General features: G+C 46.7%; 1 protein-coding gene across 2 annotated transcripts in view; it reads right to left on the reverse strand.

Annotated features, from left to right (window-relative positions):
* Positions 1-27,007, reverse strand: part of WWC1 (WW and C2 domain containing 1) — a 69,006-nt gene that overhangs the window by 28,725 nt on the left and 13,274 nt on the right. The window contains exons 2-4 of one of the 2 annotated variants that reach the window (XM_061348440.1): positions 8,004-8,113; positions 2,019-2,222; positions 307-383 (exon numbers count right to left, since the gene is read on the reverse strand). In XM_061348440.1, coding sequence (XP_061204424.1) covers positions 307-383; positions 2,019-2,222; positions 8,004-8,113 — 391 coding nt within the window. The remainder of the gene's footprint in view (positions 1-306; positions 384-2,018; positions 2,223-8,003; positions 8,114-27,007) is intronic. The other variant, XM_061348441.1, reaches the window with a different exon arrangement.

A 27,007-nucleotide genomic window follows, 5' to 3' on the forward strand; every position in this document is an offset into this window, starting at 1 on the left:
ACGCACCAGCTGCCAGGCTCTGGAGAGTGCTCCCAGACTGCAGCACCGAGGAGCCAGCACAGCTCAGCACCCCACAGCGTGTCCTACACAGTGTGTGCTACAGTTTCTGAGGGAGTCCAACAGGAAAAAAGTGTTTCCAATTCCCAAAACGGCTGTGTTTAAAGATTCTGATAGATTATCTCCTAGATTCAGAACTGCTGTATTAGCTCTTTTGACTGCTTTGGTATCTCCTTTTAGTATTCTCCAGGAGGTCCGGAAATAGCTGAAGCTACTTGTGGCAACCTGAGGTCCATTCATACCACTTACCCTGAATTTTGTAGTAGCAATCTCCGCTTTGAGGATCTCTGGGTCATACTTGGAACTTGACGACGAGCTGGAGATCACTAGAACAAATACAACACCCAGTTTAGCAGCTCTGCCTTCCATGCATCAAGACCTCCCCTCACTGCTGCACACCCAGATCTGTACATATTACTGGTGCAGGCCTTTAGGCATTTTCCAGATCTCTTGGAAAGGCAGGGAAAGGCAACAGTGCAGTGAAGTGCTCCACAAAAAGAATATACTAAGGAGGCCAGAGCATGTCCTACATCTCCAAGGACTGGATTTGTTCCAGGTTAAGACACTTAACTCAGACTCCCAAACTTGTTCACACCATTTAGTAGTGTGGCTTCCTGCATTTCCACAGGTACTGAACAGAACTGAAAGGACAGGCATAAAGATTTACTCTATTTTTACTTGTAGACTTTCTCACTGAGTAAACAACCCACTGAATGTTTAGAAACAAAGGAAAACACAGAATTAGAAGAAACTGAAAAATGCAATGCAAGCCTTTCACCACCTTGAGGACATAGCAACCATACAGCATGTCACACTGGATTAAATCTATGTCCCACTTAAAGCAGAATTCTCAGCAGCAGTTAAAACCCTTCTGCTTCAGAAGTTACAGGAGCTCTCTGCTGTGCAGTGTACTCAGAGGTAGCTGTAGGCAAGAGAGGTATTTTGACTCTTGCATTCATCAGTCCATGCCCTATAAACATGGAAAAGCATTTCTAGTTCTTTCTGGTTGCATTTTCAAGATAGATCATATCACACCAATGTAACTCATGTTCACAGTGTTCTGAATGGGCTGGTCTGGAACACCAGCACTTGGGTAGAGTGCTCATAGGAAAAGACCAAAACTGTACTTCAGAGGTGATGGATGGGACCCTGCTCAAATAAGACTCCTTCAGCTGACAGAAAACTACTTAAGCACTTTCTAACTCGAGGCACAGGATTAGCCAGCAGAACTTGTGGAGGGGGGGAGATCAGCCCACTGATGTGGCTGGCAAGAACATAAGAATTCTTCAACACTAAGGATTATAAAAACAATTCTTGCAGGCAATAAATCCTCCTGTGGGCATTTTGCAGGTCCTAACTAGGAACAAAAATGGAGAAAATCTGTCCTACTATAAACCTTTATGCACCAACTCTTGAAGCACCAGGTATTGTGTTTCCCGTGTGACAGAGACTAGGGAGCATGAAACAATGTTCTTCATTCTCAGAGGGGTAATCCACTCATGTTATTTTGTACACGGCCTAACATACAGACCCTTAGCTCCCCGAGACTGCCACTCAGCTACCTGCAATGTTAAAATCCAAAAGGGCCCAGGAACAATACCTGAGGATGAGCCTCTTTGCTTTGTTTCTATGTTCCAGACAAGAGATCATAGAATACCATGGAACCTCATTTTTCTGCACTGAACCAGTCCCACGTTCTTTCATATTTGGGGAAGCCCATACTGAAAACCTGCACACCGCCTGCAGTGCCTGAGCCAACTGCACTAGTGCTCTGTAGCAGTTCTCCTTCACCACACAGGTGCCAGGCAGCTATTGCTTTTGAGACAACCTGAGCAAAACGTGGAGAGTGACACAGCCTAACACATCCCAGTGCTCCATCAGAGGACCAGCTTCAAGCATTTTCCTGTCCTAGTGGGTTCGTGAGTGAGAAAGGCACTGGATAAAAGGTCAAAACTACTCACAGCTGGTCTGAGAGCCAAGTTTGTGCTCCCAAACATCATGCAGCTGCCGATATTCCTGCTGGGCCAATTCCAGCCTCTGCTGTTTCACTTGGTAGATCTCCTTCTGTGCAGCAATTGCTTCCTGGGCCAGGACAAGGTAGTCCTTCAGCATACGTTCCTGCTCCTGCCGCCACTGCACACGAGGGTCTTCTATCTGTGTAGTTTCTTAGAGAGGAAACAGAAAGAGGCAAGATCAGTGGAATGCTGCTTGGAGATGCTCCACCACCTATGGCAACATTTTAAATAGCCCCCATCCCCATCCCATAACAAAATCAGTGGAATAAAGACATTTTCCCTTTTCTCCTAGGAGGTGACCATTGCTCCACAATAAACACCACCAACTGAGTCACTGTACAGAACAGTTCCTGATGAAATCACCACACAACTCTCCAGCTCGGCTGCTGAAGCCACTCTGGTTCTCCCTCTTACACCACCCACACAGGCACATGCACACTCAGTTCTGAGATACTGACAGTGACTGTTAGACTCATTTTTATTGCAACTGCATTAGAACATGGCTAATAAAATACCTCTGCTATTCACTGACAAAAACACTTCAGAAAATACCACTGCCACACTGCTGCCTTATGCTGCACCTGACAGCATGAAAGCAGTTTCAATTCTGCCTGGCCTTTTTGGCTGCCAAGTGACTTGTATTACAAAGGGGAAAGAAACCCTTCTCGCTCAGATTCTGTAAGCAAGCAAAAATCATTTAAAACCTCATTAAACCAAAGAATGTATTCATGAAAGCCTCTCAAATGCCATTTCATACACAGCAGCTCAGGACGGGAAGAAACATTTCCCTCCCTGAAAGCAGGTACAACATGAAATCACCGTAAATGCAAGAGGTGGAGTTGAAGAAGAGTAGGTTTTGGTGACCCAGGCAATGCAGTCATGAATGGCCACATCACTTCATCTCTATCAGCCCAACACAACCAGTACACTGCTTTTCAGGTTCCTAATCATGAAAGAGGCATAAGGTCACAGCCATGCAGCCAGTCCTGATCCTAGTGAGACAAATTCAGTGTCAATATTTGACTTGGGTTTGTGAAGAAGTGTTCAAAATATTTTCATTTCTCTTTCAAGGCTCTGTTCTTGCTTGGAAGAGGTTCCAATAGGCAGTGGACTAAGTGCCTTGCAGTGGCCAAACTCCCATGCTGAAGAAGGATGCCTGGTTACCACATACTAAATCATTAATAAAGAGGAGCTGCTTGAAACAATCCCCAGGAATCTAATCTGCATCTCTTCAGAACCTCTTGAAATATTTAGTGAAAGCTGCCACAGTGGAAGCAGCTCTTAAGCAAGTCAGGCGTAAGACTAACACCACAAAACACAGGAGGTAGGGAAGAGTTTGACAATAACCCTAGGAGCAGAGCTAGAAATAAATGATTTTATCCGAGGGATGGACACTCAACCACTTTCACAAGCTGCTCATGATCATGCTGATGAGAAAATTCACAGGATACTCCAACAATAACTTGGCTTAACAGTACCTCAAGATTCAGAAGAGCACATGGCATTACAAGTTACACAGGAAATGTTAGAGAGGCTGCAAAACCTTTTTAAGACACCAACAGTATAATTTGTAGAAGCATTTCAACAGGAAGTCCTGTACAGGTCCTGCAGAAACAGCATTTCAGCTGATGTAGTACTAAAGCTAAGCCTAGAACTGGAAAGCTGTTCCAAAATAACCTGAGTAAAACGCAGCTACATGTGCCAACTGCAGGTGCTGGTGTCTGCCCAGACAGCACCACAGTCTCTCTTAGATGGAGCAAAAAGTCAGGAAGACAAAGCAGCATACCAACCGTAACAGCTTGAAAACCCAGGCTCCTGTCTCTGTTCTTGCCCCCAAATCCCATTCCCAGATAACCCCTACCCAGTAAGTAGATACCTTTACTCCACAGTGGAGCCAAAAGGGGAAAGTCAGCTGCAAGCTTCCCAGAGAGCTGCCCCCATATTCCCAGGCATGCAGCTTCCCCAGGCCAGACTGCAGGAGCTGGGGCAGTACACAGGTCTCTTGAAGTCTAATTCAAGACACTGGGTCGTAAGACTACCTGTACCTATGGCTTCTTCAAGCACAGACAGCTCCAGTTTCCCCTTTAGCTACCACCCATTCTTCCTATAATCACAAGAAGCATGGTAGAAGCTGCTGAAGGGAAATCCCTCCATTATAACAATAAGGAGAAAGACTACAGTCTACAATCCTGAACAACTCCATTTGGTGGTGAAGCACTGATGCTTTCCCCTAGCACACACACCACCTCAGGGACCGAACACTTGCCAGGTCATGGAGAGCATGCACTCACAGGATCACAGAATCAACCACGTTGGAAAAGACCTTTCAGATCACCAAGCCCAATCTTTACCCCAGCACTGTCAAGGCCACCACTAACCCATGGCACTAATGCACTGAAATTGCTTTGTTCCCAATTTTTCTAAGCATTCACCTCACCCTCTTAAGTAAGCACGGCACTAACTGCACCCCTTGATTGCAGCTTTGAGTTTCAAACGTGGGTAACAACCTATGAAACTGTTGGCCAAGGGGCTCCCATACGCCCCAGCTCCTGCGAAACACAAAGGACATTCAGCAGTCAGGTGAAGGGACTACAGAAATGCAGCTCTTACATCAGTTGGTGTCTTGTGAATTTTTCATTTAATGTTAAGCTTGTCATAAAGAAAACTGGTTGCTCCATGGATGAGGAATGCAGTCTTACCTTGCCTGCATCAGCATCATTCTCTGCGCAAACCGAATTCCAAAGCAGCTTCCCCAGACAGACATACTCAGGGCTATGCATTAATACTGCATTAGAAGTATTCTAGGTATTCTCTTCCATTTAATTGTATTTATTTTGCCTCAGAGAGGCGCAAAAGTGTTCTTCAGCTCGTTTTTTTTAATGGCTCCTGGCTTTAGATTTAATTTGGATCTGTCCTTGGGCTTGTTTCTGATAATTACTCTCAAATACTTCAAGTGTGTAGCAAGAACCAACCTACCTCCATACCCTCTGATGATGGCTCCTTCCTGCACAGGGCATCTGCAAGAGACCTTGGAGAGGAAGAAGGTTTTGGACGCTCTCCAGAGGATACTTCAATATAAACCACAAGGATGAGCCTCTTGATTAACTGAAAATAAATGGCTGTGATTTGCTTTATTGTGAGCTCTTGGATTAGAGCTGGCAGAAGAAAGAGTGTCATGATTTTGTTTCTCTTCTTTTTAACATCTGATTGAAATTCCAGGTCAAGCCTTGCAGCCTCTGGCATTGCGTAGAAGTGAAACATTTTGAGCGCAACTGCTACGAAGCAGGTACCAGCGTGGTTTGGAACCTCCTCTGCACACCCCTGAAACTTGTGATGCTTTTGAGTGCTGTGGGCTCAGACCTGCCACCAGAGCTCTGCACAATCACCCTGTGGCCAACCCAAGTGGACAACTAAGATCCCGTCTGCTTTGTCCCACCTACATACTGCAGTTTCTGCTAACACTCATGAGGCTGACAAGCATCCATGTCCCACAACAGGCTTCCTGTATCTGAACCGGTCCCCCAGGAGCACAGCTAGCCATCCTCACTTAGGTAAATGCCACTGGACTACAGTGCGCCCCAGTTTTAGCTAGGATAGGCCACAGTGACAACAAGCACTTGGCATCCTCCAGTATGGACAGGAGAGGAAGACAAATGAGAAGAAAACCACATCTCAAATTGAAGAGAAAGTTCAAAGGAGACAAGAAAGAGACTCTTGGAAACATCCCTCATTTTACTTGAGCCAAGTCCTTCCTGTACTCAGAGGTGACCCTGATGTTCACTTCAGAAGGTGGCTGAAGATTATTTCTTTGTGGGACAATGCCAGCTTCCAGAGCTCCTGCAGAGGCTTACATCTACAGCAACAGCCCATGTCACTGCTTGATAAACTTGAAAAGGGAACTCATTTGAGGAAAAAAACACCAAGCCCCAGAGAAGTTTCACTAAGAAGAGACAGGGAACAAACAACTTCCCCAAACCGTTGTACAGGTAAAACTGAACTGGCAGGAACCTCATAATCCAACACTGCTGCTTAACACAGCAAAGCCCTTCAGAGTCACTGAAGGTGGAATGGCTCTGTCTGGGGGCTGCACTTCCCCTGAGCACCCTGGTCAGTGCCTTCTACAACCCACACTTGATACAGCAAAGCCCTTCAGTCACTGAAGGAGGCATGGCCCTGTCTAGAGGCTGCACCTACCCTGAGCACCCTGGTCAGCACCTCCTACATCCCACACTTGGTAACAGCAAACCCCCAACCAGCAGAGACAGGAAGAGAAGTCCAACCATATTTCTGACTCCTCTGGAGAGCCTGACCAGGCTGTTCTCAATTCCTGCCTGCACACAGCTATAAAAACATTCAATCATGGACAAGGAGGAAAAAAGAACTCTTAACACGACTTCTAAACTCAGCTCTTATTCCTTTCGTAAGTGTGGTCAGCACAGGGATAACCCAGACCCAAGTGAGACTGAAAAGGCAGGAAGATTGTCTGTTTTTAAAAAGCAACCTCACATTTAACTCTCCAGAGTGCTCTGGAAGTAGAAGTGAAAGGGACTCACGCTTTTACAGACCTAGAGGAGACCCCGGTTTGCATCTTACAATTTAGCACCTTCTCAAGCAGAGTGTGTCCAGTCCTCCCCTCTGCAGACCTCTGTGGAATCCTGTAGGCTTGTCCACCCCTTCTTCCACACTACCCACAAGAGGTAAAACCAACTTCCCCTGCCTCACAAAAATAATGAGGATAAAGCCACTCAAAGCTATGCAAATACTGTGATATTGGGGTGAAACTCTCAGTAAAAGTGTTTGTGTTACCTTCACATCTGGAGACATCTGATCTTTGCCCTGCAGGGAGCAGCTGGTGCTTTCTGAGAACACGCTGCTTTCATTCTGCATTTGTAACACCCAAGGGAAGTTGCTAAACCTTAGAAGGTGCAGCCTTACAAGTAAAAATGTTTGGGGTTTTTTTCTGTGGGAAAGGGAAGATGTGAAGATAGCCAAGGAAAAGCAGACTGCCACATTTGTATTTAAACAAAGATCTCTACCTCCTGAAAGCAACTGCTGGAGTTCTCAGCTGAAGCACAAGAAGCAGATTAACACAACCCCAACCAGAAAAACAATTTGGAGGCACTTTTGTCTTTTAAAGAGCTTTCCTCTTTGCCCAAGTTACAGGCACCCCCAATGAGCCTGGGCCTGGCTCTGCTGTGAACTTCTGTCTGCAATTGGAGCTGTTCTGTAAAAAGAACCAAAGCCACTGACTCATTCTGTTGTCTGTTACTTTTTACAGGGGATTTGTTCTAGCACAACCCAGTAAAGAACTCCTAACCATGTCTGGAACAACAGATCCAAATGAGTTTATAAAGCTTCACACTTCTGGTCTATCAAGCAATCTGACACAGTAAGCACATGCTTAGTTTGAGGACACAGAATAAAAATGCCACAAGCCTGAACATAACTCTTGCAGCCTGCACACCTCTCACGTATCCCAGGCCTTCCCGAGTTTCCTCCCCAGTAAAGGCAGTGTGAACTGCAGCTAAGGGAGGTCATGCTGGCATCCAGTGTATCCCTGCTAGTGGAGGCAAAACCAGACCTTTGCACTGTTTCAAATGGCCTGGTCACAAGGGCAAATTCCAGGCTAAGAACAAATTCCAGCTCATTGCTCCCGAGTTGGACTCCCCAGCAGAGCCAAATCTTAGAGGTGTGTCCAGGGTATTAGCTTGAATGTGGCTCCTGATGTGGAGACTGCAAACCAAAAAGTCTCAAATTCCTTGTGAGAGAGAAGTAACTTGCATGATGGGGAAGGATAGGATTTCATTTCACGAGTGCAGGTCTCATGTACCTTAAAACGTGCTGTTAGCAATTCTGTGGCTTTGTGTTCAGTACATTTTAACACAGGCACACAACAATCACTCTGCAAAAACACAGGAACATGTCACTTACTGGTGTTGTGGTCTATGTAATAAACTCCAACCTGAGGGTCATAAGCTTCTTCCCATCCTAATGGCAACTCATCACTAATGCAGTCTGCAAAGGTGAGGGGTTTAGTGTACCTGAAATGCAAAGTAACAGTGAGGATGAATAAAAGAACACTCCCATGTCTATTCCAAACAACTGTCCAGAAAGAGCTTCAGTATAGAAAACAAAGTTGAAAACTATTTGAAAGCTTTTGTTTTTCTCAAATACCCCACAAACTCTTCCCTTTCTTCATCTAAGTTGCAGCCAGATGAATTTATCTTGCCCAAGCTCTTGAGCTCTGCCCAGCTCACTCCACAAAGGAACTTGAGAACTTTGCCAGAAACAACCCCAGTCTCTCAAGTGAAAGAACCAGCCTGTTTGCAGGCAAGTCCTGTATCAAAAATATGTAGACAAGAAGGAGCAAGATGAGAAATGCAATTTGCGTAGCATGAATAATTAAGACTGCACAATCAATAGCAACTGCTGAGGACTGTGGGACCACTTGTCATGAAGCTCCACTCATTTGCATTGCATTATGTTCTGTTTCATTAATAACAAACCAGATTAGTTTCCCAGTATCCCAAAATGTGTAACCTGCTCCGTTCAAATGAGGAAGTATTTCCACAGTAGTGCTCTGATGAGCTTTGCTTTTGGAGACCACATCCAGCAGCAGTCTGAAGGCTTGCGTGGCTAAAAACACAGCTTACAGTACCCACTACTCCTTGAGTGACCCCATGGACTGCAGTCACTGAAAGCAGACCCTTTCCTGACCTTGAGCCTGAGCTACTAAGGTTCACACTGCACCAACAAAACCAACCATACCTATCACTGCAGGATGCATGAGCTTGCAGGTATCTCATACCCAGCTGCCAAGAGCACAGGGTGCCACAGGCCCAGAGATCCATCACACAACCTCACGCACTGCAGGTGGCACATCTGGAAGGAATGACAGAGCTTTGTGTTGGGCCTGTGAGTGACCTGGCGGAGGACCCTTGGGGCAGAAAGCACAGGACACACTGCCGAACACCAAAGCCCCTCTCCAGCAGTTACACTGCACATAGTAAGAACAAGCAGGTCAAGCAGCAGCCGTGGAGCTGTACCAAACCATGCCATGTGCATGCAGCATGCCACAGCAACATAAGGTGGTTACAGAATAAATTCTCAATCTACTCTAGGAGACTAAAGAGGCCTGCAGAAAGTCTTTCATATTTCAAAATAATTCATCAGGCCACTTAGAGAATGTTTTAATGAGTTCTGAGCACATCTGAGTACGCTTCATCCGGCTCCACTGAGCAACCAGCTGGCAGCCCCACAGTAACATCTTACACTCAGTGTAAAGGAGACTTAGGAAAAAGCCTCCATCTACAAGATGTTCAATGGGAAAATCAACATTTAATGAATAATTCCCCCCCAAACATGACCTAGAGTCTGGTACATGGTGGGAACACTTTGGTAAAAGCTACATAAGGCACTAAGGTCCCCACCTGAAACACTGCTGCATTTCACTTTCAGCACATTGCTTTCGCCACCTGGAGCAGTGCTGGGATCACTTTTTCCTCAGAAGACTTCAATTTAAAGCTCTGCAGTGCAAAAAGAACTCAAAAACTTCCCAGTGTAACTGTAACAGTTTACTGAGGAAGTTTCACTGACAGGTTTATCTTCACTGTTCTTAATCCACAGTGGACCAAAAGCATGTTTGTATAGAAAATAGAGATTACCTGAAAATAAACTAGAATCTCAATCCTTCTGATTGCTATCCCTTACCCCATATCTTTCCCTGTGGATCAAGCTGTTTCCTTAGCCTCAGTACCCACTATGTGCTGCTCTGAGACTATCAAGTCAAAGATGCACAAGGGCAAAAATGCAGAGCAAGATCAGGTACCAAGCAACTCCCTGGAGGTAACAGATGAAAGCGCTGTTGCCAATGTGTTTTCACTCCAACGCTAGAGTTAGTGCTTCCACCTCTGAAAGTGGCACCTGCTTTGATGTGATGTTGGTTTAGTGGTTCACATGGAAGCAGGACAGGCAGAGAAGGGGGAAGAGAAAGACAGGCAGGATCAGTGTACTAGAGCAATGACACAAGCCAGCTGGAGACCTGCCAGGTACCAGGGCTCAGAAAGAGACAACTTCATCTTTGAGATTCATGTTTTCAGCATGTCTCCCAAGAAGCACCCACCACCGAGCACATACCTGTGCTATCCTCCCTGGCTGACTACAAGCTATTTGTACAGAGCAGGAAGCGCTCATTAAAGGAGAATCTGTCATTCAACCAGCAAGCAGAAAAGTCATTCGGTTTCGAATTAAGAGAGTAATTCCATTTGTTACGGACAACATATGTTACACAGCTATTTCCCCAAATAGCTGCAGTTTCATAACCAAATTACTAACTCATCTCAACTCCTTTCCCTTGCTGTTACGGGGAAAAGGGGCACAAATTGAAGCAGCAATGCAACAATTAGAGATGAAAGCTATGTGATAAGTTTTGTAGTCAGACTATGAATAAAGCATAAGGAAAAAAAAAAAGGAGATTATTTCCTTGTTTTAACATATTGGATGAGGCCTTGGGTAATATGGTTTAGAGCAAGGTGTCCCTGTCCATGGCAGGGGGGTTGGAACTTGATGATCTTAAGGTCCTTTCCAACCCTAACTATTCTATGATTCTATGATTTTTTTAGGGGTTGTTATGAAGACTGAAATACACAACTTTTCCAGAAGGGGTCCAAAATCAAGCATCTCCCTAACCACACTCACAGGGTGGCCTGACACATTAAATGAACAAAAGGTGAAGTTTCTTTCTTAGAGCATGACATGATTCAGTTAGTGTATTATTTCTGCTTAAACCAGGCTGTGCCAACACCTGGGAAGTTAGAACCTAGCGCCCATCTGCAGAACTGCTGCTTTTGAAACACCTCCTCTGCAATTCACAAAGATTCCTTGGACAGAATTTCCCCAACTCAGTGAAACCCCTTACCATACAGCAGGTTCTCTCTGCAGCCAGGCTCAAACCAGAAACCTAGAACATGGACCCTTTCACCCACTGAGCTTATAACTAAGGGAGGAAACCTACAACTGATTTATGCATCCCTTACTCTCCTCTGCTAGGGAAACCTCTGGATACATCCATCCAGCTTTCAAAAGATGCAACCACCCCAAAGTTCAGACAATCCTGATGCTGACTCTTGATGTCCATTCATGGACAGGAAAGTAAGTGTGGCAATCAAGCCTGCAGGTGCAGCAGTTTTTATTCAACCCCACTGGCTGGGTTGACACAAGACTGCAGACACGAGTCTGCATCTTCCAGACATGCTTGCTTTGTTCTAACGCCCTTGAGAGCATCAGTTAGACCAGAACTACTCCTGAGGCATTTCATCTGCTTCTAAGCTGGAGGCTAAACTTGGTGTGGAGCTCCTACAAGAGAACACAGCCTGAGCTAAAGATGTCTGTAAATCACACCTTAACTCTAGTCTTCTAGCTCACCAAAAAGTCACGCACATATTCACCTCATATCAACTCACACGGATCTCATGTTCATCCTACCTTTGACTGCCTTTCCCCCATTAGCCAAGTCTTACGCAGGATCGTTTTTAGGAGCATTTAGTATTTTGAAAAAGACACCTCAACCCAGATTTACCCATTTCCATTACATTTTCCTAGTTTTCAACGTGCTCTTTTTGCATTTGATTTCATTCAAGAAATTAAAATCTATGTGAGCAAGTGCAATGGCTCATCGGGACCCTTGGAAACCAGGTTTGCTCAGCAGCCACTACACACAGTGAGCCAAGAACCCCACCACAGAAACTGAACCTGGAAACAGAGGTAAGAGATAACAGCATCACCATGAGGAGTAGCTTATGGTCTTCAGGCATAGCAAAACCACTGCCCACCCACAGACCAGTGAATCTATGAGAAATTTCCAGCTCTGTGGAATGTTGTCCCCAATAACTCAAGTATTTGTAGAGCAAACGACAAATCCTGCTCCCAGGGTAGGCAGTAGGAAGTTAGCTTCCTAGTAAACTAGCTCTAGTTTACAAGTCACAACAGCTTTAAGTTAAGATTTATGTATTTCTTATTTTGATTGACACCTTCAGCTTTTTCCACAGATAAAACTGGAAGCCAGTGTTATAATGTGGAAACTTGCTCATCTCAGATTCAGAAAGCCTTTCTGTAGTCTTTAACTCCACTGTTGTCAATCAAAACCCTCATTACACAGGAAACCAAAGGCAAATAATCCTTGTGTAACAAGCTTCTGATTGACAGAAGGTTTGTTAAACACGGCTGTAGGGAGGTTCCTGACGGGAGCAGGAGATGGGGGATCTGGGCCACTTACAGACCTGGAGTCAATACTATAAAGGTAACAGAAATAAACCCTCGACTTCTTAAACCAGAAAATGTTGGGTTTGTAATTACTGTATTTCAGTGCACATGGTGGCCTGCAGCAACCCAGCAAACACAGCTTTTCAGCTGGGCTCATGGTTGCGAGTACATATGCGCATGTACATACGTGTGTGCTTGGGTCACCAAGACGTAAAGCATTTGTTAACCAGCAGTGGATCACCAAGTGTGCTCCACCATACATAAACCCACTTAATTCCTGTGTTTGCAAGGCTCCCCACACCCAGAACACATAAAGGCAGTTAAACAAGAGAGCCTTATATTGGTGAGTTCAGCGCAGATCACACAGCCTCAGTGTAGGTGAAACAGCAGCCCAGGGGATTTCCTGCAGCTCACTGCACTGATAGCAATGGCTCACTACGGGAGGGACAAAGGGAGCACCTGCATCACCAGCACCTTCACATCAGCTCCTCCTACAGCTACAGCTTCAGCCACCAACTCCTAACACCTTAACAGCTCTCTCCTTCCTTTCTGCCCATGCAGGTACACAGTGAGTGTTTCATGGGCACATGGGTTTCATGGGCAAGGAGTCAAGCAAGATAAAATTAAAAGCTCTGGCAGATCTTTCCACTCACCTCTCTTACAAAACCAAACAGGTTTTAAAGCCAGCACTTCGTGGCAGACTGCTAGAGACAGGTTTTATTTTTAATGGCTTCTACTCCAATTATTTATTTATTTACACAGCATTTCTGCAGGTGAATAGGACTCATCACTGCTTATGATGTGCCAGAACAGAGGACAGGCTGAAAGCACCTCAGTTCCTGCTGTACACAGGATCCTCGTGGGTCTGAGCTGAGGAACGTGCCCATGGGCAGAGCTGCTGCCTGCTGCAGGAGCGCCTCACGATGACATCCCAGCTTCTTTGTTTTCAGTGAAGTCACTCCATCCTCAGCACAGACAGTGATTATTTTTACACCTCAGCATAGAAACCCTTATCCCTTTGCAGACCAATTTTCCACCACTACAGCAATCTCCTCCTCACAAAAGCTTTACAAATAGACTCCCACATGTTTATTACTCAACTTGGTGCTCCAGCCTCAAACACACCAGGGCTGTGTGTCACTATAGTAACTGTTTTCCCCAGAACATCTCTCTGTGGGGAGAGTTGCCTCTGCAGGCTGGAGGTGTGGCAGCACAGAGCCCTGGTTATGAGCTGCCTGGCAGAGCCCTCCTCACCCATCGCTTCACACCTGGGCACAAGGCATTGCTCCCTCAGATTCTCACTCCAACTGCCATGGAGGGATGAGGTGATGCAAACAGCTCACTTGCAATAGCCAGTATCCTCAGCAGTGACACAACTGCACCAAAACCTCAGCAACTGTTATGGAGGAGACCTCCTCACCCAGGGGAGCAGAAAGGAGGCGTTCGGGGCAATCATGAGATCTATGAATGGAAAAGTGCTTCCCAGATAACAAGGAGAAGCCTTTAAGAAGTGATCATAAATGTGAGAAGCTTCTTAACTATGCTCCAGGGAGTCTGATGAGAGATCAAATGTGACAAAATTTTGGAAGCCAGACATTACTCCAAGACACACACAAAGGCACAGTCACTCTAAAACGTCTATTACCTCAAGCAGATGCAATTCAATGACTGTCAGTGTGCAGCATTACAGGCTGGTCCTGGTCTTGCTGTGGTAAAGGATAACCAGGAACAGAATTATACCCATGATAGTAAAAATGGGGTCAAGTCTGAGAAAAACAGCTTGTTTGAAATTGTTACTGTAAACAATTTGCTTGAACCACAACATAAATATTGCCAATAGCAATGCCCTTAAAAAACAACACATCATCTCAAGCAACTCAGGCTGCAGAGCTCTTTCTTCTCAGTAGTGGTCTCCTTCACTGCCATGGGTATTGAGCATCTTCTCAGCTTCCCAAAGATCCTTCATCTCCTCATGGCCCCCCCCCGTGCACTGGGCCACCTCTTGGTTAAGCAAGCCCAACATTCATCCTCAGAGCTTATCTTCCAAGCTAAGTTTAACTGACACTCATGGATTCAGTGATGTCCTCTACTGCTCTTTGCCCAGGACATGAGAATGTGCCCTACACCTCATCAGTGTAGCCTTGAGTTGTATGCAACATGCCACTGTAGGCCCTTTGCATGACCAGGTAACATCAAAATCCTATCTTTTCTACAGAAATCAGTCACATGCTGCCCAAGTAGATTCTCCACAAAGCAGGTCAGGACACATGAGAGACGCCTGAAGTCAGACAGCAGCCTGCATTTCAAGCATTCCATATACAAATATGTATACTTTTAATAGTAATACATTTCTATTACTCAGATTCGTGCAAGCACTGAGCTATATAATACCCAATTTACCACTCCACCAGCTACAACAAGCACATTGAGCATGAATCAGTCTAACAGCTTGCTTGCTGTATCCACCTCTGCAAAGGCTTGCATGTTTACAAGCTTGGCTTTGCACAATGACACTTTGCCCATGCATTTCTTTTCAGTACAGATCACTTACCCCTGGAAGCAAAGAACTACCAAGTTATTTGTGAGAAGACTATCAAAAACCACTTAAGAGATTTGAGCTCATTCCCAGAGATTAACAAACTGGTTCTGCTAGCAGGAGAGAGGCAGGAGGTCACTTATACCTTCTGAATCACTCAAATGCAAAATTCCTGGAATAGTTCAAGGTTAAAGAGTCAGGAAATGGGAGCTGAGGCTTCTCACAACATTAACTTGCCTGCCAGCCTGTATATCCTGCATGCTTTCCTGAACCAATTAAGCAGAAAAGATATAAAAGAGTAAGGTACAACTTGATGAGAATGGTGCAACACGACTAAACTCAAGGCATGCAAGGGTTGGAATTTAACCACACAAGTAATGTGAATGGCTTTAGTTTTCAGTAGTGGAGGTTGGGTTTTAAACTTGCTTTCAGCTGTAGGATGAGAAGCAGCCTGACCACCTCCACAGCCTCAATAGATTAACTAGGGTAAGGCAGCTCTCCCTGCTCAGAGGTTCAACTGCTCTTGAAGAAGGGGACTGATCACAGTGAGGGGTAAACTGTCTACCAAACATCCAGAGAGAGTAGTCAGACTTGTTTCTTGACATATTTGGGAGATTATGAACTGGAAGGTTTGCCTCTGTGCTTACAGTCTGCTCTCCTATCCCTCTGAAAGGCTGCCTGCAGTGTGGGTGGCAGCAGTTTACATTGGCAAGATGCCTCAAGATAAAGAGGTGGGTAGGACAGGCTCCCCCCACAACAGAGCTCCTATAGCAGGGAACCTGGAGCTACTGTCAGGAAAAGACAAATATTTGAGATCTCAGCAATGAGGTGGGTATTGGACAATTGCTGTACCTCAGTGTTCAGGAACACGTTATCCCGAGGATGGCAGCAGAGCAAGCACTGGGCTGACTTTGGGTGCTTGACCTCACAACCAGTCTTCGGCCAGTAATGAGTTGTCACTCACTTCATCTGTGGTGATTAAAACCTTTTGACTCTTTCAGAAATAATGCATGTTGCTCTATTTCTTACCAGCATGTGCCATCTCTACTGTAAAAAGGAGTAGTATGACAGCAAATACCTCCTGCAACACTACCAGCTCCTTGTACCCCTTATTCATGTGGCATTTGAAGTGGGAAAACAGACAACTCTACGACAGCATCACTGAACTCACTGGACTAGGTCCCTAGTCTACCCAGTGCAGAACCCAAGCATTGCTAGCATGGAAGCACATTTAGAAAGAGGCAAGGAAACCACAGAAGGCTGGGTTTAAACGCACAGAGTATGCATGCTGCTCCTGGTTCACCTCCTACTAGCAGTGGGCTAATTGCTAACTCCATGCACAGCTTCAGTAGCACTGCCTGCCTGCTCTTTCTGCATTAAAAACCTTCTTCCTGAGTTATATTGCTATTTGATGTTCCTGATCCCAAAGAGCAACATCAGCAGGCTCTTTGCTCTGCATCACTTACAGAACAGACTAGGCAAGCAGCAGCGCATCACAACAGCCTCTTTTGCTCTTTGCCCTAAGACAGATTAGCTTCAGTCGCTTAGCTGTTGTGCAGTGCCTACATCACTTCCCAGAATCAGACTGGTTTGGGTTGGGGAGGACCTTAAGACCATCCAGTTCCAACCCCCTGCCATTGGCAGGGACACCTCACACTAAACCACGTCACCCAAGGCTCTGCCCAACCCGGCCTTGAACTGCCAGGGATGGAGCATTTACCACTTCTTTGGGCAACCTGTTCCAGGCCTTACCACCCTTACAGTAAAGAGCTTCTTGTCTCCAACCTGATCTTCCCCTGTTTCAGTTTGAACCCATCACCCCTTGTCCTATCGCTACAGTCCCTGATGAAGAGCCCCTCTCCAGCATCCTTGTAGCCCCCTTCAGATACTGGAAGCTGCTTCTTGAAGCTTTACTTCACTGCTCTGGCCTTACAGCAGCCTGGCAGCTGGGAAGTCCTGTCAGGCAGAGCAGAACCCAGCCACACACAGGAAGCCACTAAGTCAAGTAAAGCCCAAAGACATCTAAGCACAGCCACAGAAGGACATGGGTGCCTTCTATGCCATTCTAAACTCAGCGGTACCAGGTATGAACAGGACTATTTCTGGCTGCCTGTAACAATCAGAGGAGATGCTTGTTCAAGTTGATCTTGGAGCTGTGGAGAACACAGAAGAACAAAAATCTTTCTAGTTGCAAAGCAATCCTGAATTCAAGATACAGAACACTTCCTTAAGCATGAGCGTTGTCCTGTACACTGTAATTCCTGCCATATCCTTCCAAAGGGGCAAACCAAAATCATTTCAACAGACTCAGCCTTGCAGGTTGGCACTGAAAACAGCCAGGGTATACAGCATTCAGCTCGCGGATGCAGCAACTGCAGAAGCACACAAGCAGCTGGAATTCACAATATCAGATATACTGATATGACACAGATTTATTGCCTTCTCAGATCCTAAGAAGTCATACCATATCAAACTAGCAAATGTCAGAACAGGAACAGAGATCTAGAACAACCTTGGGAGAGTAAAGCTTAAGGACATTTAAAGTGTTAAAAGCAGAAGAGTATAAAGCTAATAGGTTTAGTACCTTTATCATCCAGCGTAACAAAGCCTTGATTACTTGATTACTGAGAGGGTGGTGAGGCGGTGGCACAGGCTGCCCAAAGAAGTTGGGAATACTCCATCCCTGGCAGTGTTCAAGGCCAGGACGGAGAGAGCCTTGGGTGACATAATCTTGGGTGAGGTATCCCTGTCTATGGCAAGGGGCTAGAACTGGATGATCTTAAGGTCCTCTCCAACCCAAACCAGTCTGGGATTCTATGATTACGGAGTTAAGTAACAAATTACTCCAAACTCCATTTATAGACAGACCCATAAAAAGCACAAAACACAGCTCAGAACTTCACACACTGCAAGGGAGTCAATACAAATCAACAACCATTGAAGTCTGCTCACTCACTTGCGGCAGCAACAATGAGATCTGCATCATCAAGTGAGTTTAATGGATTTACTCTTACAAACAGCATTTACTTTGAGTGATCCACTATCAATGTATTTTGCCAACAGATTCAATTTGCATTAATGCAGTTATAATGCCACTTGCTCTCTGCATCCCCCTTCCCCATCTATCTCACACAGCTTGAAACCCACCTGCAGGCCTTCTGCCAGCTCCCCAGTGGCACAAGCAGCTGAAGATCTGCATGCCCAGCACTTGGCTCAGAAAGAACAAAGCCCATCTGCAGAAAGGACAGGCCAGAGGTTCAGGGACCACAGCTCAGATCACACAGGGGAAGGACTATGGTGTTGGTACTGTCTGCTTTCTGTCTACTTTCCAGACTGGAACAGTGCCACTAAGGTGGACAGCTGCCTTCAGGTTCAGGACAAACAAGCATTTCTTCATAGGCAAAGCCAAACATGGCATCCTGAAACTGGGATACTGCTTGTAGCAGCCCCTTGCAATTCCCAGCTGCCAGGCCTGGAGATGGTGCACAGGGATTCTTCTCAGCTACAGCATGTGTGACAGACCAAAACAGCTGCCCGTTCCCCCCAGAACACCAGCTCCTCCAGGGACGCTGTGCTCCTGGGGGACCCTTTCCCTCTTCTTTGCACAGGATTTACACAACCACAGGAAAAATAACTGACTTTTCCTGAAGCATTCTAGATGGGTGAATGAGACTGAGAAAGGGGACAGGGCTCTAGAATGCAGCAGTTTAGTCTTACTCAGAATTTAAGGAATTTGAGGCAAACCCCAAAGCAACATGTCATTTTTCAGAACTCAAGGGAAAACTCCTTAGGAACAATTAATTCCCCAAGTCTGTTTACAACTCAAACGTTCCTGTGGGGAGTATTATCAGAGGATGTCTGTGAATACACGCTCATGGGTGCAATTGGCAGCACTTGCTCAGAGGATGCAAGGATGCTCAGCCATCAAGTACAAACAATGAAAAACACTCTGGTCCCAAACTGTAACTGGCTGCCATAAAGCAAGGTGGCATTTCTAAATGTGAGCATGTGTGAAAGCCACCTCTTACCATGGGGTAACTGACAGTACTTTGCTATAAGGGTCTTGCAAAGACACTGCTGTCTGCTTTGGCCTGAAGCAGTTAACCAAGTTCCTATCTAATTCTGTGTATCATGTTTTTAGCATCCAACAGACCTCTACAGAGGTACCAAAAGCTTGTCACTGTAGTGATTCCTCAGTTCAAAATGCACATGTAGAAGCAAAGACTCAGCACATGTACCACTTCATCACTGCTGCTCACACTTCATGATCTAGGTATGTGTCACAGACACACCTTACGTAGTCATACTATTAATATTTAGCTACTATTTAACTTCGGTGTATGAGGAGAGAGCACAGGAACCTCCTTCCAAAGCAACAATCTTCCTTTTTCCAATATGGTCTGCTAAAGGTCACTAAGAACACTTTAGATATGGCTGTGTTCCTACTTCTCCCTCCCCAACTTCTTCCTCATACAACAGATGTCCAAAGCTCATTTGAGCCCTGAAAGATTACCGGCTGCTGACAGCAAAGTTAGCTACTCTAAATCCCTTTAGAAGCAATAAAACATACTTTGAAATCTTTCACATAAAAGAACTATTCCAGACAAAAGAAATCTAGACTGCAACTTCTATAGAACAAACTAAAAATTAGAGTAGCCCCTGAAGATGAATGCTGGGTTTGGTGATGGCATCATAACCTTACTGGCCCCCATGTACAGGAAAGAGTTCCAGCTCAAAGTACTGGCCACTTGCCACTGGAGTCACAGAGCTGATGGAACATACAAGACCTCCTACACCTGTGCTAAGTGCCTGAGATACTGGTCCTTGTGAGAAGACAACCAGCACTCTACCAAGGCAAGCTGAGAGCAAGCTGGCGGTGCTGCAGGCAGCTCCCTGCCCAGAAACCCAGGTCACAAGCTCTGCACTGCAAAGGTGCAGGCACATGAGCATCAAACAGTCCATTCCCCCTCAGTTTTCGTTGTAACTGAATGACTGATGGTTACTGCTTCATAACCAGTGGTTTCAAGGTTTACAGTAACAGCCTGCCTAAAAAGTTACCCTCAGGTTTCTGAAGAGACCCCAGCTTCAGTACCACCAGAGCAATCGATCCACTTGAAGCAGCACAGAAGTGAACCACAATGAACAGCCTGCATTTCAACCTGGCCTTACAAGCTGAAAAACTTCAAAGATAAAAACCCAAAGATGTCACATTCAACTTGATCAAAACCAAGCAGCTGGGGTTACAGCACTGAGCCTGGCCTCACAAAGCAGCTGCTACAGCACCAGTTCTGGGAGCAGTGGGTGTGCTCACAGCATCCCCTGCTGTGCCCAGGAGCAGGCTCTTGGACACAGCACCACCTCTGTATCCCAGCTGGATCCAGCACATGACAGCCTATTAATTCTGACAACTCCACCGCACACAGGACCAAATACTACTTCCACAGAGCACAAGAGGGGATGCAGGACCACTCACTGCACGTCCCAGGGAAGCCAGTTCAGCTCATTCAACTAGGAGACAAGTCTTCACACTGCAGCTAATAGCCTGCCCCAGCTACAGGAGCGAGCAGAGGCTGCACCATTCCACAGCACCTAAACCCAGACTTCCAAGACCATCAGCACACAGCCACATTCCCAGCACATCCCCAGGCTCCCTCAGAACTGAAAAGGATCAGAAGTTGATCAGCGAGACAAGGCTTTTGCAAAAATGCTCTACACTAGGAATTTAAAAAGGAATTAGCTGAGAAGAGACTGGAAACACCCAAATTACTCTAACAAAAGCAGTACAAAGAGTAAGCTCACAGAGCCACAGGGAAAGAGACAGGGTTTATTCTATCCTTGTCAAGACGTAAAAACTATATATTTGTCTGCTCCCAGAGTTGCAGGACAGTGTCAGCAGCAAAAGTGCCCCAGTCACAGCTGAGCTCCAGTGATACTTGGGATTTCTTCACGAGCACAGCATCTATCATCTCAAAGCACATTCATAGTCGGAGCAGTAAGTGTTGGTTTCTTTTTTTCACTACAAGGGTTGTTTTATCTGTACACCACACAATGTGCTTCAGGATTAAATGCACCCAAAAAGCATTTTAAAAGAGGATCAATTTCTAGGCAATGCAGTTTCTTAACCTGAACCAGCACAACTGCACAAGGACACATGCTAGTGCTGGGGAGGGAGGGAGAACTGTGTCAGATCCACAGCACAGACATCAGCAACTGAGCCAGGCTAATGGCTTGTCACTCCCATTAAACCCATCATTCCCACCTCCCACCCCACGCACCCTTTCCCTTGCTCCTCTTCCAGTCAAACAGCTCTGCTCTCCCAGATGCACCCTCCAGGCCCTCCCACAAGCTGCTTCCATTCAGGAACACACCAGAGGACCAGGCAGGCTCTCCTGTGCATGAATTCAGTTGGGTTGGCAGGACGCGGCAGGCAGCACAGTGCCAGCAACGGAGGAGTGTCAGGAACAGAAGCAGCACTGGGGGAAACCACAACCCCCTGGCTGATTGTGATGAGCTGTCTGGCTGCTCACCACATTTCTGGGTACCAAACTGGTCGATGAGCTTCATCTGCCATGGAATCGTAATTAAAACTGGTCCTCTCCAGTGGTGTGTGTTCTTCAGCTGCCAGACTCTGCCCTGCTGCTGCCTTCACGCTCATTACTGCTGATAACTCTAGAAGCTTTACACACCCCCTTAGACCACACCAGCCCTGCTGGGGGGCAGCAGACACCCTTCCACTGCCCGCTGCAGACATCCCCTGCCGCCAACACAAGGAGCTGTTTGTTGCTGCTGTCAGCCGGGCGGGCAGCGCTGCGCTGTGCAGGAATGTGCTCGCTGACTGCACCTTTTCATCTCGATAAGGATTTTCAAGGTCATGTTCTCTTCCCTGCCGCCTCCTCCCCGGCTCCAGTGCAATCCCAAGCACGCAGCCCTGGGCCCTGCTGCGTGTTCCCACCCCACCGGCACAACCTGTCGCATTCCTCTGCAGCAGCAATCCCTGCCGCTCGCAGGCAGCTCCCGGAGTCAGCAACACCTCTGCCAGGAGAGAGCAGGCACAGCACTGCAGCAGCCTCGCCAGGAGCCCCGGCCGTGCCTGTGCTGCAGGGGCAGGGCAGCCCTGCAGTGAGGCTCCGGGGTGAACGCTTCTGAATTAAATATTTCATAGGAAAACAGGCTGCAGCCTGGGACAAAGCCCCATCGCACTCACGAGCTAAGAGCTGCAGCCATAACTCACACTGTGCATGCTAAAGCATGCACACATGCTTCACATGGCTGGTGAGCCCAAGGCACAGCACGGAGGCTGCCTCTGGGGACAGCCCCGGTCGCCCTGGCCCCCACGCACAACAGCAGCAGGCACCAAACCAGCCCAGCATCAGTAGCCGACGGGGAAGAGCTGATGCCAGCCCAGGGCTCAGGTGGAAGGCAGAGATGATGGTGCTGAGCATGAGAAGCCCCTCTCCTACTGCGGGCACAGGAGGGCAGCCCCTCTCCTGCACCCAGCAGTCATCTCCACATGGATACAAGAAGGTTTCTGGACCTGCAGACACACCCCACACCACGCAAGATTTCTAGATAACTACCGAAGAATCATACATGCTGCCTGCTTACAAAGCCAGCTAATTATACAATCTGTTAAGCATGTATATGCACACAACAGTGCTTTGAGTCATTAGAGGACGGGATTTATACTTCATTGCACGCATCTTGCTCTTTGTGAGTGCGTGCCTGGATACAGCCAAAATGAACACAAGTATCTGGAATGTCTGCAGCTCGCAGGCCAGCGCATCTGAATACAAAGCTGAGCCCTGGAGAGCCTGACTGGCTGCATGTGAGCCCCCACTGCACAAATCACTCCCCCCACATCTAAATTCCCTATTCCCTCTTTTAGCACTTCCAAGCATCCAAAAGCAACGCACAGCATAGTATTTAAGCCATATTCTGTAAGAGTGATGTTAGCACAGGAAAAGCAGCAGTGCAGGTGAAGGGCTGTGAAGACAAAGAGCTCAGCAGCTCTGCCACAGCACGGCTGTCCCAGGTCCAATGCCAGCAGCAGAGCCCTGGCACTCTGGCAAGACCTCAGCTCTATGGCAGCAGCCGTTCCTCACCACCAAGCCCCCGCCAGATGGACATCCCTGTCCTTGTGCTGGCCAGGCAGATAATGCCATGGCACATCACAGATGCTGTCTCTCCCCTTCAGCCACTTTGTCTTCATTTACTATTGCCCGACTTGCTCCCACTGATGCCAGGCAGTGCCACAGGAGCTTTGTGCAGCAAAGGGCTGCAGTACACAGTGGGGCAGATCCAGTGCCACAAGGCTTTGTGCAGAGCACCAGGGGGGTGCCCAGCAGCATAGGCTGCAGCACATCAGGGCTCGTTCCATGTTGCAGCAGCAGCAAAGGCTCATGGCAAGTGGCACAGCACAAACCACAGGGCTGCCTGCACCTACCTGTGCTCAGCACCTTAGCTGGCTGCTCTCATCCCTGTACTCATCAACAAAGCATCTGGGTGCTGCTGACGTAAAACCAGAGAGCAATAGCTATGTTTTTCATGGACGTTTCTGGTAATTGTTAAAAGAATTTCTTCTGCTGACAATTTCCCTTCGGCCTCCCAAATATGCAACCTTACCCACAGGTGAGCTCTACCCCCTTAATTCAGTTGGCTTCATAGCCATAGCATACCCCATCCTATGGAAAGCCCTATCCTAAGGAATCATACACCTATAAAGTATGCTATGCTTTCAAAGAGATGCACTTAATTTCCTGTTCTTTACCTTCAATGCACTGATATTTAGCCTAATAATTTAACTTCAGTTCTAAACCAGAGAAGGATTTTAAGCATTTGTGCATAAGCACAAGGTATTATTTAGAGGCTTCATAATGAATCAAGCCAAACCACCTCCATTTTCACACGTCTCTTCCCTGCATGTCAGGGGAAGCAACAGAAGGCACCAACTCTAAGATCAGGATTGGCTTGGAAAACATGAGCTGGTCAAAATAAGCTCTTAAAACCTCATAGAGACCACAACAGACCTATCAAGGTACAGCAGCAAATCATATCTTTATCCCACCCCAACCCCAGCACCTGCTTGTCTGGAGCGGGGTATCTGTGCTCCCCGTTTTCAACACAGGGTGTGCAACCAGGAGAAGCAGATGGTGCAAATACCCTGATGCTCTCCTGGTACAGCAACCTCACAGACAAGTCACAGCATCTGCAGGGGCTTTAAGGCACATTTAACTCCTGATATGATCTTGTGAGGTATTAAATGCCCCTGTGTCACCAGGGCCACCAGCCAGAGCACACCTTGCCTTTCCCAGAGGAATAGGAGAAGAGGCAGCACTACTTCCCCAAAAGCCATGCTTAAGAGCCAAGCAACTCAGTTGCGTTCAGCTCTTTCATACACCCACCTTGCTCACACAAGGAAGTGCTTGCAAATTTGAGTACTGAAATCAGCAGCACGGGATTTCCAAGGTAACACCTCCACAAGGAAATGTCAGGATATGTCAAACTCCACAGCAGGATGTCTTTTTGTACATGTGCGTTGTGCCCATCTCCAGTTAGCTTACAGGACCTTGCCTTCAAACTCAGAGAGCAAGGCTCTGAAACACAAATTGCTTCAAAACCAGTCTTCTCTATACACAACCCAAACTCTATATAGCTGGCTAACACTGTTAGAAAGGGTTTGCAGCCTTCAGAGCTGCCAAAGGATAAGCAGCAGCTGAATCAGTACCATTTTAAGTCTTCCCCAGGAAAACTGAGTATTTGTAGCAAGATCCTTGAGGTGAAGCTAAAGCAGGCAAGGAGGTGGGAAGTGCTGTGGAAACCAGAGCAGTGCGGGTGCACACACCATGTGTGCTGCTCTCCAACCAAATGGTGCCAAGCACTCTGCAAGTTAGCAGTTGCCTCCTCTAGTCTCACTGTAGCTTGTTTGTAACCCACTGAAGCTCTCATGATACAACCATCACTGTTGCTCAAAGCACTACCTAAAGTATCTCAGCTATTCTTTTCCACCCCTCTTTTTTGAAGCTGTGTTTAATGCAGCTGACATTGTGCTTTACAGCACCATGCATGAGGTCTTAAGCAAGCCATCACAAGAGACTACAGGCTTGAAGTTTGCTGCTTAACTGAATACCAGCAGCACCCGACTGAACCCAGCTCCCATGCCAGTCAGTTTCACTGTATTATCCATTTTCTTCATTTCTACCCAAACCCTGATCTATAGCATCAATGCAGACTTCTCAGCATGCACATTAACTTACTGCATCAGCTCAGCTAAATAAATCATTATTCACAGTTCAGCTTATCTGCAAAGCCCAACCTGAATTCTCTGGCAAAGAACATCCTCCTCTTGCCCTTGTCTCTGAGCTAACTTCCAGGCTGATCCAGAGAACCAACCTGCTATCAGGTTCCAAAATCAGTGATGAATCTGCAGAACTATTAAAACCACCAGACACCTTCAAACACTTTCCATTCATAATGTCCTTTATCATTGTCCTTCTAATAACTGCCAAATCAATGGCATAAACAGATGCTTCTAGTGTTCCAGACCAGAGAAGACAGAGAGCGATACTGCAGAAACTGCAGTGCTTGGGATGAATGGAACATGACATTGAAATTCTAAAAGCATTTCAGAGAAAGATGCTGAGTGCTTTGCTCTGCTCTGAGCAGCCACATGCTGAGCAGGGCCAACATGCAGGGAAAACCATGCCTCCAACTGTGCATGCAGAAGGTACAGAGAGGACACACAGAAAGGAGCACGTACCTTTTTAGGTGTCACCTTCACAGCATTGTAGCAGATGAAATTACAGCCCACAGCGCTGAGAAAGCATCAGTCTGATATAAGCTGTCCGCTTTGAAAGGCACACTCCAAAGGACAGGGCTGCCTCAGCACCCACAGCACCAGGCACAGCACCATTGCATCCACTGCCGCTCAGGCGCAAGCCAGGGCTTCCAGGGAAGCCTGGTTAGCAGGAAGGTCACTGCCATGCAGCAGGTCCCTGCTGCAGTCCTTGGGCCACTTCAGCTTAACTGCAGCAGCAGAAAGTGTGTCAGGAAAGCAAGGAGCAGTTTTCTGTGTGCCAGCCAGTTCAGTGAGGAGAGAAACGTGCACTAGGGCTGAGAACACCCACCTCCATGGCAGGGAGGTCAGCTGCTACTCAGCCTGCTGCAGCCCACAGCCAGACCTCTGGTGGCCCAAGAGGGCAGAGTTAAATGGTGTGCTTCAGCCACAACCAAGCTCTAGGGCGAAGCCTTTTTCACTAGCAAATGTACCAGTGGTGACAATACTGCCAGCAGTGTTTCACTGCACTCTTCTGAGAGGGATCCAGAGGCAAATACTTCTGGTTAGTAAAATGCAGGGCGAAAAGAATGAAATTCACATCCTATCCAGCCTCCCCCTGAGCACTGCTCATTTCATAACACAACTTTGTTAAGAAATTAATCTCTTATATTTTCCCTCATTAATATATAATACAAGTTGTTGGCATAAAACCAGCTCATACAGCCTCGCAGTAATCAGAAACATTAGGTCTCACACACCAGCCATTGCCCTGTCTCAACTGCTTCATAGGAAAAGTGTTACAGAATCACTGAAGAGTTAGGGTTGGAAGACCACCAGTTCCAACCCCCTGCCATGGGCAGGGACATCTCACACTAAACCATGTCACCCAAGGCTCTCCCCAACCTGGCCTTGAACTTTGAGGGATGGAGCATTTACCACTTCTTTGGTCAACCTGTGCCAGTGCCTCACCACCCTCACAGAGAAGAACTTCTTCCTTATATCCAACCTGAACTTCCCGTTTCACTTTGAACCCACCACCCCTCGTTCTAGCACTACAGTCCCTGATGAAGAGCCCCTCTTCAGCATCCTTGTAGGTTCCCTTCAGATACTGGAAGGCTGCTACAAGGGTGGTAGTGTCCATCATATAAAGCCAAGAAGTCACCCACTCAGGGGTCAGTTTTAAGACACAATGGGTTTGTTTACCCCTATTTTGTCTTTTCTAAACCAGTTCATATTCTTCAGGTACCCAGTACTGCTTCTCATCCCTTTCTTGTGACTAGCCCCAGTTCAGGCACACTCTGCTCTGACATGACAGACAACAACAAACTCTCAGTGCTCATTGTAAAAGCAACTTTTCACAGTTAC

The sequence above is a fragment of the Neopsephotus bourkii genome, unplaced genomic scaffold (genome assembly GCF_033783945.1).
Source record: "Neopsephotus bourkii isolate Nb327-2 ecotype Australia unplaced genomic scaffold, CSIRO-AGI_Nbou_v1 NB_357, whole genome shotgun sequence".
Taxonomy (NCBI): domain Eukaryota; kingdom Metazoa; phylum Chordata; class Aves; order Psittaciformes; family Psittacidae; genus Neopsephotus; species Neopsephotus bourkii.